The sequence below is a fragment of the Vitis riparia genome, chromosome 6 (assembly GCF_004353265.1).
Source record: "Vitis riparia cultivar Riparia Gloire de Montpellier isolate 1030 chromosome 6, EGFV_Vit.rip_1.0, whole genome shotgun sequence".
NCBI classification, from domain to species: Eukaryota; Viridiplantae; Streptophyta; class Magnoliopsida; order Vitales; family Vitaceae; genus Vitis; species Vitis riparia.
The window spans coordinates 9,317,323-9,334,421 of record NC_048436.1 but is presented as its reverse complement, the minus strand read 5'-3'; the positions used below and the strand labels follow the sequence as shown (position 1 = coordinate 9,334,421).

Below are 17,099 nucleotides of genomic sequence, written 5' to 3'. Positions count from 1 at the left end.
TTTTTGTGTAATAAAATTGCAACCATTTTTTGTGTGATTAAAATAGAATTTAAATTATTTTTTTAAGATAATTTTTTTTAAAAAAAATACATAAATTGAAATCATGTTTTTAAAATTAGGTGGAATGTTTTTTTTTTTTTTTAATATAAAAAATTAATATACTATATTTCATATTTAATTTTGAAAATAATTGGATTGATCCCATAATTTTCCATATTTTCAATTTTGCAAATCAACTCTATTCAATCTTTATTTTTATTATTATTTACATTAGTCCTTAAAAGAAAAGAAAAGAAAAAAAATCATAATTTTCCCTGGAAAAAAAGGCAGCGGCTGTGAGGCACAATCCCGGGATTGTGTATCCGAGGAGGCAAAGGGCATCTTATGGCTTCGCTTCCTCACTGCTCTCTCTGCCCACTCTCTTCCCTCTCTTCGTCTACCTGTCTGCTTCACTTTCCTCTCCACCCAATCACTTTCCACCGCTTCCCAACTAGCCCACAATTGCCCTTGTTGTACTCCTCTTGCGCTTCTTCTTCCTCTGTACAGCCTACCAACCTTCTTCTCCACCCCATTTTCTTGTTCACTAGCTTTGACAGACCGTTGGATACTCAAACTTTTCTTGTCACTATCAGTGTTCTGGCCGCCATTGCCCTCTCTCTATTTCTGGGACTCAAGGTATGTTTCTCTTCTACAATTTTCTGGGGTTCATTGAATGTATATGGGTTTGGATTTTGAAATTGGTTTTTGCTTCAAATGCATAATGGGTTCAGCATATCTCGACCAATATTTTTGAATGATGTAAACTGAATGAAATATAATTCACACTTATGCCAAGGAAATGGTGGGTCCAGTTGGTTGGGCGTTTGTTTCGAATTCATACTGGAAATAGTATTTCGAGGGAGCTTCTTTTGGGTTCCTTTGTTGAAATTGGTGTCACGGTATTTCTATTCTTTGTTCCAAACAAGGACTTTGGTGCGTTTGGAACCCTGTAAAATGAGAGTGGTTATGTGGTTTGGGTTGTACCTGATCTCTGTATAACGGTAATGGATGTCTGTTTGATTCATTCCTTTGGGAAGGCATTTTGTAAAAGACTGGTGGTTTTCGATAATATATTTTCTGAGTTGAGAGGTTCTCTACTTGTTCTTGTTTGGGTGTCTTTGGATACAGGTTTTATGGCTTTTGGATGAATCCATATTGTTTATGATGTAGAGAATTTCCATTCCAAACTTCCAGACTCTGTTTTGGGATGACTATTTGATGCAGTTCTTTTATTTTCCATGTCTTTTTCTTCTACCATTTTCTTCCTAGTAGAGGCCCATGTTTTTGTAATCTCTAGTTTTTAGTAGAGTTTGGTGATTGTTTTCATGGATGGAACGAGTTATATATATATATATATATATCTCATACGGCTCCTCCATTATGTGCATAATGAGAATAATACATGGAATCCAAAAAAATGGAAATATTCTCATTATAAACTGGGCGGGGCTAGTGTTTTTACAAGAAATCTCTAGCCAACCTTCCTGCAAAAGATCTTTTCTTAACATCAAGCGTGTTCGTGTTGGTACTATACTAGATAGAAAGGGTAACTCCAACAATTTCTTTGTCCTCAACGCCCCCTAATTTCCAGGAATTAGTCACTTCAACAGGCTTCGATGGTTATATAGGTATCCAAAGTACGAACGAGATGGATGTTTGTTGTCTCAACCATTCTTGGGCAATTTGGCAAAGAAAAAATTACTTGAATAAAGGGCAAGATTAAGACAGATACAGATCAAACTAAAGATATTAAGACATATATATATTAATGTATCCATGAAATGTTAGTAGTTTAAGGTGAAAGGAAGGAGAGACAAAGAAAAAGAAAATGTGTGGAATGGTGCAGGGTCCAGGGAGTGTTGGCAGCCTTAGTCATAATTTTTGAAAATAGGAAAATTTTGTGATATATTTTCCTCATTAAGATAAAACAACTAGGAAGAATGGGATCATAATCAATAATCATACCATGTGATCTATTTTGTGGTGTAATGATCTTGCTTGGAGGTTCAAATGACTGGTTAAGATGGGATTAAAAACATTGGCCATGTCTAGTTTATAATGGATTTGGAAGCTTGAAAAATATTTAATGTGTTCAACAAATTAATGGTTTCAAAATATTATGTTGTTTGCGCAGAAATTTATTTTCTTTTCTCAAGAAAACTTTTCCCTGGAAAAGTTTTTTGTTGAAACTAGTAGATTCTTTATTTTGGAAGCTTTTGTTCTATTGTGGTTTTTGATCAATAATTGGTGGGATTTTGCAGGGAGATCCTGTTCCTTGTGAGCGGTGTGCTGGAAATGGTAATCTGTTTTCTTGACCAATTCTAAATGTATTTATGAGTGTTATGTGTCTGTTTACTTTTTAGATTAAATGAAGATTTGTCCTTTTAACTATTGTTGTTGCTTGTATCAAATGATAATCCATTTGAAGTGGAGTTTTAGGTGCAAGAATGACTTGTGGATGCCCTAATCAATGAAGTTCAACATGGATAAAGAGTTATCATCTATGTATACTCTAACCCAACCCCAAAAAATACACATGAAGGATTGCTTGAGGACTTGGTTTCATTTTTCAATATTTTCAAAATCTTTCCTGTTTCTTTCTTTCTAGATGGCCTAAAATAAACACAAAGGAATAACTTTCTAGACTTTCTTTCTCTTCTTTCTCTTACTGTGGAGTGCATCACCTATTCAATCCCAAATAGAGCAAAAATGAGCTGCCGCAACAACATTATTTCTTTCTTGCAATGAAGGAGGATATGATCAACTATTTCTTCATCTCCTTTGCATAAATAACATCCATTTGGGATTCATCATTCCCCTTTTAACTTGGTCTAACGTTTCCTGCCCCATGTAGCTTCCCTTGTGAAAAAGCTTGCCCTTACTAGGACCCAAGAAATCAAAATCATGCTTGCATGAAACACTTCTGATCTTTGAATGGAAAAAATGAGTAAAGAGATTTAATTGAGAAATTGCCACATGGTTTTGCCAAACCATCTTATCCTCTATATCTCTATAAATCGACTACACTTATGGTCTCCTGAAAAGGGCCTCCACCTTGTTTATTTCCCATTCATGGATCTTTCTTGTGAATCTAGGGTTCCAACATTTCCCTTTCGCACTTTGCTCTCATATCTCAACCACCTAAGCATCTTTAGTTGTGGCTATTGAGAATAATGTGGGGAAAGACAAGCTCCAAGGTTCTTTCCCACATTATCTATTTGTCCAAAACTTCACCCTTAAACCATTTGTCACCTTGATTACCATTCTAGTCTTAAATGCCTTCCCATCCACTTTTGATAACCTTCCTATTGCCTTCTCATACCATTCTCTCACTCCTTTACAAGACCTATTGGGAATCCTAGATTGCTCCGATTCCCTGGTCTTGGATCGAATTGGGTGCATGCAATCTATTCCTAGACTCTCTAAATCTAATACAATGGAAAATATGACATCAAAAACCATAAAGAACCTAGATCTAGAGATATAAAGAACATACCTACGATTTGGATGTTCCCAGATCGAATCCAATCCATTGAAGTTGTTGAAAACTTCATAGAGCTCATCTATTCGGTGTTTTTCCACTTGATCTCTCCTCATATGAGCCAAGCACACAAGAGAAATGTGGACTTCTCTTTCTCTTTGAGGGTGGCTAGGGTTTCTCTTTGGAAAAACCTCTTTGGAAAATAGAATTGCTAAACCCTAAACCCTCAAGGGGGTTTATGGACTTAAGTGACTTGAGCTCAAATTGAACTTAGGTCATCTAATCCAGCTCACCTAGGTCCTAATTAATTAATTAGCCCTATTGGGTTTCAATTAATTAATGAGGTCATTCTAGAAAGACTATTCATAAGATCTAATGCAATCTTGTGTTTTTACCAAAATACCCTTATGCATGCTTATGAACCAGAAACCCAAAGCCTTCAAATAAAACGTGGCACTATGAATTAGAAGCTTGAGCCCATAGGGAAATACTAGCTCCCTCATAATCTAATTTCAAAATTGATTCAACATTCCATAAAAAAAAAAAAAAAAAAAAAAAAAAAAAAAAAAAAAAAAAAAAAAAATCAATTAATATCTATGAAATTATAATGAGGGGAAACTTGAGTTTGTGACCACTACATGCAGGCCCCCCATAAACTGGTGTTTGTAATCTAACAAGTTAGTGTTATCAATCTATCAAGATCATAGTTTTAAAAGGCTCAAGGGGCACCAAGGCGCAAATACCTGGAGCCTGAGGCGCAAGGCTCACCTAAGGCGCAGGCTTTAGTGAAGTGAGGCGCACCCTAATTTACATATATATTTTTATATAATATAATCAAATTTAACAATCACTTATTTGTCCTAAACATATAAATCATCAAATATCATCCAAAACTTCAATTTAATCAACATGATGAGGTCCCGGAAGGTACGTGACTATTTTTTCTCCTATTTTTCCTCATCTTCTTCTTCTTCTTCATTTCTCCACTGCACGGTTGAGGCTAGGGCATGATTGGGAGTGGTGTCAGGTTCAAAAATACCAGAAAAGGGGGCTGGAAGGGAAAACAGGGCCAAAACAGCGTCGTTTTGGCCTGTTTTTTTTTAAAGGAACAAGCTCCAAAATGAGGGCCAAAATGACGTCGGTTTGGACCCAAAATAAAAAATAAAAAAAATTAGGGCTTCTCAACCCTAGCCCTCTGCAGCCCGACAGCAATTGAAGAAGAGAAGGAGAAGAAAAAGAAGAACAAGAACAAGAAGGAGAAGGAGAGGAAGGAGGGCATACCTGGCCGGAGGCGAGTTAGGTGACAGCGTCATGCCTTGCACGCCTACACGACGCCTTCGTGAAGGGGCGTCGCCTGCCTTCAGGCGAGGCGTCGAAGGGTGGGGTCACGCCGCCTCGAGCCTAGGTGTGCCTTTCACAACTATGATCAAGATTACATCTCTAATCCTTAAGTTACAAATCCAACTATTATGTGAACAATTGACATACTTTAGCTCCAAAGGGCATATGTCAAATTCCACTGAAGGAATTACTATAGCCATAGTCTTCTTGATTACATGTCCTTTGGATTATCCATGATGACATACTTTCTTAATCCTATGAGATATCATGGTGCCTCTATTGAGAATACCTATTGCTACTAACCTGTATCAACAAAAACACAATTCGTAGTGATATATAACTAAATCAGGGTCTCACTAATAGGTTAAAATCTCCTCTTGATTTTGGCACAGACTTAATATTTTGTCAAGGTTGAGAGTCTGACATATAATAGCTTGGTGAATCATGACAACCTGATGACCCTAGGTCATGATTCACCGTAGGTCTTGCCCAATGTGTAATCATATACATTAATGCATTCACCATAAAAACCCCATCTTGACAACCAAGACAAGCCATCCCTTTAATTGAGAGATAATGCACAACAATCTCTACTAGATTGCCTAAATTGATGAATAGACTGAATAACTTATTATCTTGCAAGGAACCCATGACTTGTATTTTTTATCCACTTGTAGTGCACCTAAGTCATATACAATACAAGTGATATGGACATGTATGCTGAGATAACTAATTAATGCATATGGGATATTAAAGGGAACTATATACATAAATAAATAAATAAATTTATTAATGAATCTAAAATTGTTACAACATGCCATACTCTCTAAGGCTCTATCCTAATAGGACCAACCTCCTTTGAAATAACCCTCTTCCAAAGGGAGTTTAACGAAAGGCTTTCTCTCAAATGAATGTGACGCACAAACTAGAGAGGGTTGAAAAGACCTCCTTGGAAATGGAGCCACTAGACACCTTGGATCGTCATCATTGAAATTTTCAAAAAGCATTCTATTGATGCTTGGTCTCCAATCCCCTAACTCAAAAAGAAGGTTTTGAAAAGCATTAAACACACCCCCCCCCCCCCCCCCCCCCAATGGTTGCATCCTCAAGCAACATAACATCATTGACCCTGATTTTATCCAAATAATTCTTTTTTCTATTGGCATTGGCCATTTTGTTGAAGAAATTTATATTCTTATCTCCCTCTTTAAGCCATAATTCTCTTGACTTTTGTATCTACGAAACTTTTTCCATTGTTTCCCACTTGCAATACTCCTCCTTTGCTTTCCTTCTGGCCTCATTCTCATTAACAGAAAGAATGGATTCCCTTTTTCAGAGCTATAGCTTTATTTGTAGCAACATTTCCAAGTACTTCTTTTTCTTTTTTGATAGGTAAATAAGAATATATTAAAAGTGCTTGCAAAATGGCACAAACATTTCAAAATAATTCTCTATTCCAAGCTTTAAGATCAAGCTTCTGGAATTTTAGCTCGGTTGCCAAGATGGGCTAAACAAACCCTCAATAGAGTAGCTCTAATTTCTAATCAGGTCCTTGAACCCTTCTTCTTTTAGCCACATATTTTCAAACTTGAAGGACGATTTTGCCCTTCCTCATTCCTTATCTTTTTAATAAAATGAGTGTGTTTAGAAACTTATCTTAGCAACACACACTGGATTAGGCTACCGAAATGATTCTCCCACTCTTCTGAAACATGAAGCGATCTAGCCTAGATGAACATTGTTTATTCAAACCCCCAATCTAGGTGAAAGGACCACTTGCTAGAGGACGGTCCCTTAAGTGAAGCTCTTCAATGAAGCTTGAAAAATGCTTCACGGCTACTGAATTTCTTTGAAGTTTCTCATTTCCTTAAGGAAATGGACTATGTTAAAATCCCCTTTGATACACCATAGGTTAATTTAAAGCCCTCTAATATCACATAGCTCCACCTAAAAATCCACTCACATTTTTTATCAACCCATGCACCCTTGAAAACAACATCCAAATGAAATTGTCTTCATTGTTTTTAAACCAATAGGAGACTAAAAAAGCCTTCATGTCCTTATTAATTAACTCCATCACTCTACCATCCCAAAAGACAAAAATCCACCCTTGCTTTTGACGTCAACAACACCCCAACTTAAGAATTTGTCTACAACTAAACTCTTCTCCTTCTAAACAAGCAATTGTTGGACCTAAGTTTCTTTAGGACACATGAGGTCTGCCCTTTGATTAGGGACATTACCATTAATCATTGGACTTTTTAGGAATACTATTGATGTGTTGTGGTTTAGAATCATTCCTAGGGGCTCGAATAACACCTCTTAGGGTCATCAGAAAAACTAAAGGTATCTCGTCAATTGGAAAGACCCTCTCTAATCCATTGGAAACTTGCCCTAAGAAATAGAAGACAAAGGATAGGCAAGCCTGAACCTTAAGGAAGAGGGAAGAGAAGGAACCGTAATTGGGAAATAGGAGGCCTTAGCCTCCAACACTTCATTTGTGATTTTTTTGGACCACTGTTGCTCCCCCTTGATGTCGGCGGAGCAAGGCTTGACCCTTTAAAGTCCACACCTTTATAACCTATGCCCTGATTCAGACGAACTCCTCCTTGGTTGAAAGAACATCACTCACAGTAATAGCTCTTAATGGGTGAAGATGGGCCTAAGAGGGGCCCGCCTCTTTGAATCAACCCTCATAGCTTCTTTAAAGTTTAAACTTAAAGCTGTCTTGGCCCTTTTAAAGGAAAGGCTTAGGTATCTCTTTGGGCCTCCATTCACCATCTAACCTACCTCCTCATCTAGCATTCAACTCCAAGATGATGCCTTCTACCTGATTAACGTCGGTTGAGGCTTAGGCCCACCAATGCTTCTCCACCTCATCAAAGACTACAACACCCTTACCCTTTCTAACCCCTACATTTTGAAGAGGTGGCACAATATCACCTCATTTTTTAAGCTACAGGTTTGACTTTTCCACACTTGCCACAATGCGTGATTCTCCATGCAAGACATCCCTAACATCTTTTCTTGAGTGTGCTTTGATCTCTTTAGATCTTTTTCTCCTCCCATAGTTCTTGTTTCAACCATGATATTCAGAGATTTTAGTTGATGATGTAGAGGATGTTTTCATCATGACTGCCAACTTGGATTTCTCAAGACTTACAAGGGAAAAACTTGATGTATATAAGGGAATGGATCTTTTCCTAGGACATGACTTCTTATCTGATCCAACTCAAGAGTTTAAACTAGCAAAGAATTCAAATACATGTTCTTGTTCATGCAAGTCTAGCAACATCTACAGTAGATTCCATTCTTACATGTTGATACATGTCAAGTTCTTGCCATTATACTTCCATGTTACTGGGATATGAAGTCACATCAAGATTTCCTTATTCAGTGACATGGGTTTTACTTTTCAACTCATATATTTGGGCTACAACTCTTTGCTTTGAGTACTTTTGGGAAACAACATCCCAAACTTCCTTGGTCTTGGAAAGAAATAAGAAAGGCTTTTTGATTTTTAGCTTCATTGAATTCAATAACTAGGACATTACCATGGAGTTCTTGGCCTCCCACGTCTGATAGTTGGGATTAGTGGAGTTTGGTTCTTTTATTGTTCCTCGAAGATATCCCATTTTATGTCTACTCTTTAAGAACAACATGATAGATAGAGACCACTCTAGGAAATTGTAGCCATTGAGTTTTTCTATAGTGATTTGAAGGGTTGGATTGTCAAGATTTGTTGAGCACTTTTGTGGATTGACAAAATTTGAAGGATTTTGAGAAGAGAGTTTGCCAGTCATATTTGCCAAATGCAAATACAAAAGAGTTTAAGAACAAAAAAAAAAAAAAAAAAAAACGAGACGAAGACGTTAAAGAGATTTTGCAGAAAATGCAAGAAGAATAGGGAGTCCAGAAACTTAATGGTGCTCTGATACCATATTGGTTAGAACCAATTCTTCTTGTTATTACAGAATAAGAATCATACACAGATGCATACAAGGTTGTTACCAAATTAGGCTGAGATTCAGGCTCAAACCAAGCTGAGATTCTACAACTGTCCTATAAAGAATAATATTTTTGACTAATCTAACATCTAAGTACTAGGAATATACATGGTAACAAAATAACAATTAATTAGATCTCTGAAATTAAGGAATTGTGCAGATTTCTAACACATTCTTTGGGTATCCATGTTGAAAAGTAGACTAAATCACTGGAGTAGATAAGAGAAGCAAGTTTTATTAGATTAATGATCATTAAAATTCTTTAAGAAGCTGAAAATCCTGCATGCAGAATTGTGTGCAATTGGGAAATCTTTCCTACTTGAAATTCTGCAGAGCCTGGGGAAAGCTCGTTTGATAAGTTGATTACCCCACCAAAAATCCTTCCTCATATGAATCCTAGAATTTGTGATTTGAGTCGGGAATAGTTTCTTGCCAGCTGAACTATAAAATTTTAATTTATCATTCTTCTTATTGTAGTTGACTGAGCCCAATAGTTAAATTGGCTGAACCCATAATAATTCAACTTGGATAAATATTATGTTGGTGTGAAATATATAATTCAAGATCTTTGATGTTATATTGACGTGAATGCTCAAACAAATCAAAATAAATATTTAGTACTCTCTCAGATCTTAGTGGGGATAAAGCTTTTGGATCCGATGGCTTCTCTACGGGTTTTTGGCAATTTGGTTGGGATTTTTTGAAGGAAGAAATTATGGGGTTTTTTAAGGACTTTCATGAATGGGGCAGGTTTGTGAAGAGTATTAACTCTTTTATGGTGTTAATTCCTAAGAAAGGGGGTGTTGAAGACCTTAAGGATTTTAGGCCTACAAGCTTGGTGGGTAGCCTTTACAAGTTGTTAGCTAAAGTGTTAGCTAATAGGCTAAAGAAGGTGGTGGGAAATGTGGTATCCATGTCCCAAAATGCTTTTGTGGAGGGTAAGCAAATCCTTGATGCTTCTTTGATTGCCAATGAGGCTATTGATTTGTTGTAGAAAGGCAATGGTAGTGGTATCATGTGCAAGCTTGATATTGAGAAGGCATATGACCATGTAAATTGGAATTTCCTATTTTGGTTGCTAGAAAAGATGGGATTTGGTTCTAAGTTGATCAGTTGGATTCAATGGTGTATTTCTATAGTGAGCTTCTTTGTCCTTATCAATGGAACTCCTTTTGGTTTTTTCCAAAGTTTTAGGGGTTTGAGGTAGGGGGACCCTTTATCCCCTTACCTTTTTGTGATTGTCATGGAGGCCCTCAGTTGTTTGTTGAAGAGAGTTAAGGAGGGAGGCTTTTTGTTGGGATGGTGGTTCAATAGTAGAGAAGTAGGAGTGGAAATCTCTCACTTCTTGTTCGCATATGACACTTTAGTCTTCTGTGAGCCTTCTCTAAATTAGTTGACTTATTTGAGTTGGTTACTTATGTGGTTTGAGGCGATGTTAGGGTTGAGGGTAAATTTGGAGAAAAGTAAGCTAATTCTAGTGAGGAGAGTGGACATTGTAGCAGACTTGGCTCAAGAGTTTGGTTGCAAGATTAGTGTGATCCCATCTTCTTATTTGAGTCTTCCCTTAGGGGCTCATTTTAAGGATGTGGTAGTTTGGGATGGCATGGAGGAGAGGCTTTGGAAAAGACTATTGATTTGGAAAAGACGGTATATTTCCAAAGGGGGTAGGCTTACCTTAATTCGGAGCGCTCTATCTAGTATGTCTATTTATTTTATATCTCTATTTTGTATTCCAAGGAAAGTCAGATTGAGGTTGGAGCAGATCTAAAGAGATTTTCTTTAAGGAGGAGGGGCCCTTGAGAGGAAGCCTCATTTAGTAAGTTGGTCTATTGTTTGCTTAGATAAACATAAGGGTGATTTAGGAGTGAGGAATTTAGCATTGCTCAATAAGGCCCTTTTGTGTAAATGGAGTTGGCATTTTGCATTGTAGAGGGAGACTTTTTAGACGCAAGTTATTTGTGGGATGTATGGGGAAGAAGTGGGTGGGTGGTGTTCTTGTGAAGCGAGGGAAAGGTTTGGGGTAGGTTTGTGGAAAGCCATTAGGAGAGAATGGGATGTGATAAGTGGCAATATGGTTTTTTCTATGGGGAATGGGAGGAGGGCTAGATTTTAGAAGGATAGGTGGTGTAGTGACGATCCTTTAAGCACCTCTTTTCCCTCCTTATTTGCTATATCCTCATCCAAGAAGGCTTGGGTGGAAGATGTTTGGAACCTCCCTGAAGGGGGGAGTTTAGCATCCTCGTTTTTTTAGGCGGCTCAACGATTAGGAGATGGTTGATGTGGAGAGTTTTTTTCAGTGATTGCAATGAAGAAGGTTGTGTGGAGATGTGGAAGATTAGGTGGTTTGAACAAAGTCTAAGGATGGTAAATTTAATGTCAAATCTCTCTATAAGGCGGCTGTAGAACCGGAACGACAAGGGGATTTTCCTACTAGTGTAATTTGGAACTTATGGGTGCCCCGAGGGTGAGCTTTTTTTACTTAGAAGGCTACTTGGAATAAGGTCTTAACCTTGGATTGGATTCAGATGAGGGGGTGACCTTTGGCTAATAGATGTGACTTGTGTCTTTCAGAGGAAGAGTCTCTTGATCACATCCTTTTGCATTATGATATGGCAAGGAGTTTTTGGCATTTGTTGTTTTCTTTGTTTAGGGTGTCGTGGGTGCTTTTGTCACTGGTTAGAGAGATGTTGCTAGGTTGACATGGTTCTTTTGTGGGTAAGAAGATGAAAAAAGTATGGTGAGCTGCTCCCTTATGCCTTTTTTGGACAATTTGGAAGGAAAGAAATAGTAGGACATTTGAAGATGAGGGTCATTCGGTACAAGGGTGTAAATCTTATTTCCTTTGTAACCTTTGGGCATAGGCTAAGGGGTTTTTAGCTATCGGCCCTTCTTCCGTTGTTGAGTTTGTAGATTGGTTGTGCTTTGTTTGAGGGGGTGTTGTTTTTGTTAGTCTCTTGTTTTTTTGTGGCGCTCTTAAGCATCCTTTGTATACTTCCTGTGTATTTTGAGGCGCTTGTCTGGAGTGCCTTGTTTTAATATATTGCTTTTTACCCATCCAAAATAAAAATAAAAATAAGAATAATGCAAACAAGATAGAAAACAATAGATATCATATATAATGAACCAAATTTTTACATCATGTCACCACTTTTAAGGGCTCTATCCTAGAAATATCAACCATGTTTCTCAAACCCATTTCATGACAAGCCAATTTGTTACTTGGATAACTTTTAGAGATTGCTTCAACGCCTCAAGGTTTGTGTAAACTTTTTTCATTATTATTTGAGATCTAAATTTGTAAGCCACTTGCCCTACTAGGAGTGTAAGTGGGCCTGCAAATATTAAAAAGATGTGCATGCAGGTCATCATCACTATTTGACTTGAACATTCAAAAGCAATGCATCCCCATATCTAAATCTTTCAAAAGAATTTGTCAATACACTAATTTCCTCATAGATTGGATGTTGTATCATTTATTTGCTTACTTAAGAGATAAATAGACATTCATACATCTATAGATGTGGTATCAACCAATCAGTAAATGGCTTTTCTGAAAGGAAGTTCCTTTACTTTTCTTTATATATATATATATATATATATAATATTTCTTTCAATTCTTTCAATATGTTTTGGTCATTATGAAGATTGATAACCTATCCACCACTTGTTAATGTTAGTGACTTCTCCAAAGAATGATTTTTTTTTTTTCATAATTATCAGTGATTATATATTTGGTGTTTGACATTATAAACAAGTTAATGACGGTATTTATTATGATTAGGCGGCACAAAATGTGTTTTTTGTGACAATGGCAAGATGAAGCAAGAAACGGGTTTGGTTGACTGTAAGGTGTGCAAGGGAGCAGGTACTATTTTCTAACTGTTGGATATTTCTATAGTAGTTATAAAAGATGAGACTATTTTATATCCATTTGAAAATGGTCCATCCCATTATGTTTCGTGTTGCTTTTAGAATGAAGCCATCATGTTTCTTCTTAGTATTTTATGAGTCTTTTGTTTTTTTTTTCTTTTGGGTTTAATGTTAGACTATTTATGACTTTGATTATTGACCATATTTTCTAAAAAGAGTTTTGACCGCTACTTTTTATGTTTTTAGAACCGGATTGATCATTGAACTAGAAAAGTTATCGGTTCACGGTTCATTGATCGGACCGGCGATCGAATCGGTGACGTTATAAATATATAGTTTATATATTATTAAAATTAAAAATAATTATTAAAATAAAAATAATAATTTATATATTATTTAAAAATTAAAATTTTAATTGAAAATCAGAAAATTAGTTTTAAATTAGAAATTTAAATTAAAATCAGAATTTTAATTTAAAATTTGAATTTTAGAATTTTTAAATCAAAAACTTATTTTAAAATTAGAAATTTATTTAAATTATAATGTTTTCATTAATTTAAATTAAAATGACAATTTTTAAAACTCATAAAGTAAAAAAATAACCAATATAAAATAAAATAGATAATAATGGAGATGAGGTAAAAAATAAAAAAAATAAAAATTTGGCAATGAAGGGGAGAGACGGACGGGCAAAAAGGAAAAGGTGGGATGTGTCGTGCGGGGCTAGAAGAAGGAAGGTTGGTGGGGGGGAGCAATGGTGGCAACTAGAAATGGAAAGGGAAAAAAATCTGGAAATGAATGGGGAAAAGGGGCGGCCAAAAGGAAGAGGAGGGTGGGTGGGTGGGGTGCCAACTGGAAATGGAGAAGAGGGGGGGGGGGGGGGGGGGGGTGGGGGGGGACGGGGAAGAAGGAAGGGGAAGGGAAAGGTGGAGGGGGCTGCGTGGTGCTAAGAAGGAAGGAAGGGGTGGGGGGTGCGGCTGAGGTAGGTTGGATGGGAGGAGGAGAACTGTTTGGTTCACCCAAAACCGGCCAGGTCAGCTGGTTCACTTGTTCGACCGCTGGTTCTGGCGGTTCGACGCCAGTTTGAAGGCTTCTGGTTCAAATGGCCGAACTAGACCGGATTGGTGGTCGACTGGCAGTTGAACCAGTCAGTCCAGTCTGGTTTTTAAAATATTGCTATTTATGACTTTGATTGTTTAACCATATTTTCTTAGAAGAGTTTTGACTACTACATTTTTTGTGAATGTATCAAAAAAAAAAAAAAAAAGGTGATACAAAGGAAATTAAGGACTTCAGACCTACTAATTTAGTGGGAGGAATATATAAACATTTGGCTGATTGGTTGAAGTTGGAATAATTGTCTTGGAACTTTAAAATTTATTTATCAAGGATAGACAAATCCTTGGTGCCGCCCTTATAGTGAAGAAAGATATAGATTCTACAATTAAGAGCACTAAGGCAGGTTTGGTTTGCAAGTTGAATATTAAGAAAGCATAAAACCAGGTTTTTGGGATTTCTTAGTAGATATATATATATAATTTATTAAGATGGGTTTTGATGAGAGGTGGTTTCTTGGATCAAATTTTGTTTATCTACTATGAGGTTTCATTGTTGCTAAGTATTGTTCCTACAAGCTCTTTTCCCAAGTATTTGAGCTTTGAAACAAGGAAACCAACTCTCTCACTACCTCTTTATTTTGGTTGGGAGGTTCTGAGTTGCTTTGTTATCGGAGCAATGACAGGGTTGTTTTACAGATTTAGGGTGAGGATAAGGTTAAATTAGTGTAAGCACTTTTTCTGTTTGTGGATTATAAACTTCTATTTTGTGTGATATGTATAAGAAGCAGTTGTACCATAGATGTATTTATGGTGTTCCAAAGCAGTTTCAGGATTGAAACTCAGCCTCGATAAGAGTGAAATCATTCTGGTAGGTAATGTGGATAGGTTAAAGGCATTGGGTGCCATGTTTGGGTGTCAGGCATGGAAGTTCCTCTCTTACTATTTTGGATTGTTGGGTGCTTCTGTCAAATCAGCAGTGGTTTCATGATGGATTGTTCCAAGAGGAACTTTGCTTTTGTGGAAGAAGCAGTTTCTCTCGAAAGAGGCCAGACTCACTCACACATGGTTTGCTTTTGCATTTTATCTTATGACCTTTATTACTCCATCTTTGGTTTGTAACCATCTGGAAAATTTTGAAAGGGTTTTTACTTGGTGACGCTCTCCTAAGAAGGTGGGTGAGGAATTAGGTATGAGAAATTTGCTTTTTCTTAATAAAGCCTTATTAGGCAAATTACTTTGGAGTTTTTTAGTTGAAAGAAATAAGTTTTGGAAGGGATGATTGTGGAAAAGTTTGGAGAGTTGGAAGGATGAAAGTGTGCCACAGCTGGGTATGAGATGTTGTGGCTGGGGCATGCCATGTCTAAGGGTTGGGAGGCCTTCCAAAGGTTATCCGTATATCAATGGGGAATGGACAGAGGAGGCATTTTAAGGAATAATTGGCAGGCATATGTTTCTCATAAAGGGGTCTGAGTTACTGCATATTGAAGTTTAGAAGGCAGCATCAGTTATTAGAACCTGTATAACTTTAGGAACTTCCGTGTTTAAGGTAGCTCGAGATGGTGATGCCTTGCTTGGCTTGTATCCATAGATGTTGTATTATGGAGGACAGGGATGATTCACTCTGTTGGAAAAGGTTCAAGATGTACATAAGATGAAAAGCACTGGAGTCAAAATTTGGTCGTCAAATTCATATTAGAAGTGATTGATGGGGAACAGTGAATAGGGGCGGATGATCTACAATTGCCAGTGTCTTGGATTGATGATGCCAAGGCTGAAGTCTAAGATCCTTGGATAAACTTGGGAATCCAAGATTTTGTATTGTTTTTTCTTGGGGGAGGTGGTGCTTGTGAAGCAGTTTGGGGAAGACTCCCCCATATTGATGGTAGGGCCATGGTGAATTGTTGTCATCTATGTAGGAAGGAGCAGGAATCTGGTAATCATATTTTCTTCCATTGGTAGAATGCAAATGCCTTATGGCCCCCTTGTTCTCACCATTTGGTATCTTGTGGGATTGCCGTTCTCAGTGAGCGAATGAGAAAGCCATTGAATTATGCCCCTCATTTCATTAGGCCAAGGGGGCGAACTCATCTTTCCGTGACCTTGTAGACATCATAGTACTAGACAAATTTTGTCGGCCTTTGTTTTTGTTTTTGGCTTTTTCGTTTTCCTTTTCTTTTGGGTTGTTTCTTTGTATACATCCATGGAGTAGGGTCCGCCTGCTATTAGTGCATTTCTTTTAATAACATTCTATCTATGGAAGTATCATGATAGTAGAAAGCCACTGGTGTATTCTCTTTGCAATGTTTCAGAATGGAATAATTCATCTCTTGGAGGCTTACAGTTCATTTAGGTTATATTATGTTGGGTCCGACCATATTGATGTTGACTGTGGACCTTGTTTCTTAAGTTCAATTCCATCATTCATGTTTCTCATCCGCTTATTGGTGTTATTTCTCTCTAGGATTGATATTCTGCAAGAGATGTGGAGGTTCAGGGTACTCTAAACGCTTATAACCTGTGGCTCAAAATTTCTCATTTCTGTCGTGATTCCCTTTTGTTTCAACCCCTAAGCTAATTTTGCTGAAGCTTTAATTCTTTTGTCTACAATATTTCTAATGGGCTGGAAGTAATGAAAATTGTAAAGTTGAATCTCTCTCTCTCTCTCTCTCTCTCTCTCTGTGCAAAATGGAAAATTGTTATTTACAGAGAGGAGGGCTTTAGAAAATTCATCTTTCTACGCGGGTACGAGGAGCGAGAATGATCACTTCATTCCTTTTTTTTTTTTTTTGTTTTTTCTTCCATCCTCGTCTATTGGCATATTTTAAAACTTCAAGTAAGGATGGGAATGGAATAATCCTTTTTCATGTTTAGATAATTCAAATAATTATAGGAATAAAATCGGGAATGATTCCAAATGAAATGAATTTTCACTTATAAGTAGGATTTCAATTCATATCTCGTTCTTAATACGTGGTATTTTTATTTCTTAGTGCAAGTTAATTTTAAAAACATTTTTCAAAAATAAAGAAAATTAAAAACTATTTTGGATAAATTGCTTTTAAAAATAAAATTTTATTTTGATTTCCTAAAAAAAAAAAATTGTAAATTCAATTATATGATATAAATTAAATTAAATTCTAAGTCTTATTAAAAATATTTTTTAAATTATAAATAAAATTAAAAAATGATTTTAGTAAAATATGAATAATAATAATATAATAAAATCATAAATTGTATATTTTTTTATAAATATTATAGAAATATGGATATTAACGTTGATTTATTTTGTTAAAAAGGAATAAT

At 36.5% G+C, this 17,099-nt stretch overlaps 1 protein-coding gene across 1 annotated transcript; it reads left to right on the top strand.

Annotated features, from left to right (window-relative positions):
• The first annotated feature begins 324 nt into the window (after window positions 1-324).
• Window positions 325-16,452, top strand: LOC117916659 (protein BUNDLE SHEATH DEFECTIVE 2, chloroplastic). Its single transcript, XM_034832798.1, has 4 exons — window positions 325-675; window positions 2,301-2,337; window positions 12,650-12,733; window positions 16,258-16,452. Exons 1-4 carry the CDS (start codon window positions 385-387, stop codon window positions 16,308-16,310), a joined length of 465 nt encoding a protein of 154 aa, XP_034688689.1. The 5' UTR covers window positions 325-384; the 3' UTR covers window positions 16,311-16,452.
• Window positions 16,453-17,099: the final 647 nt, after the last annotated feature.

Coding starts and splice junctions, on each gene's coding strand:
- LOC117916659 (XM_034832798.1), top strand. CDS start 385: ATGGCTTCGCTTCCTCACTGCTCTCTCTGCCCACTCTCTTCCCTCTCT. Junction 676..2,300: donor CTCTATTTCTGGGACTCAAG/GTATGTTTCTCT, acceptor GGGATTTTGCAG/GGAGATCCTGTTCCTTGTGA. Junction 2,338..12,649: donor TGAGCGGTGTGCTGGAAATG/GTAATCTGTTTT, acceptor TATTATGATTAG/GCGGCACAAAATGTGTTTTT.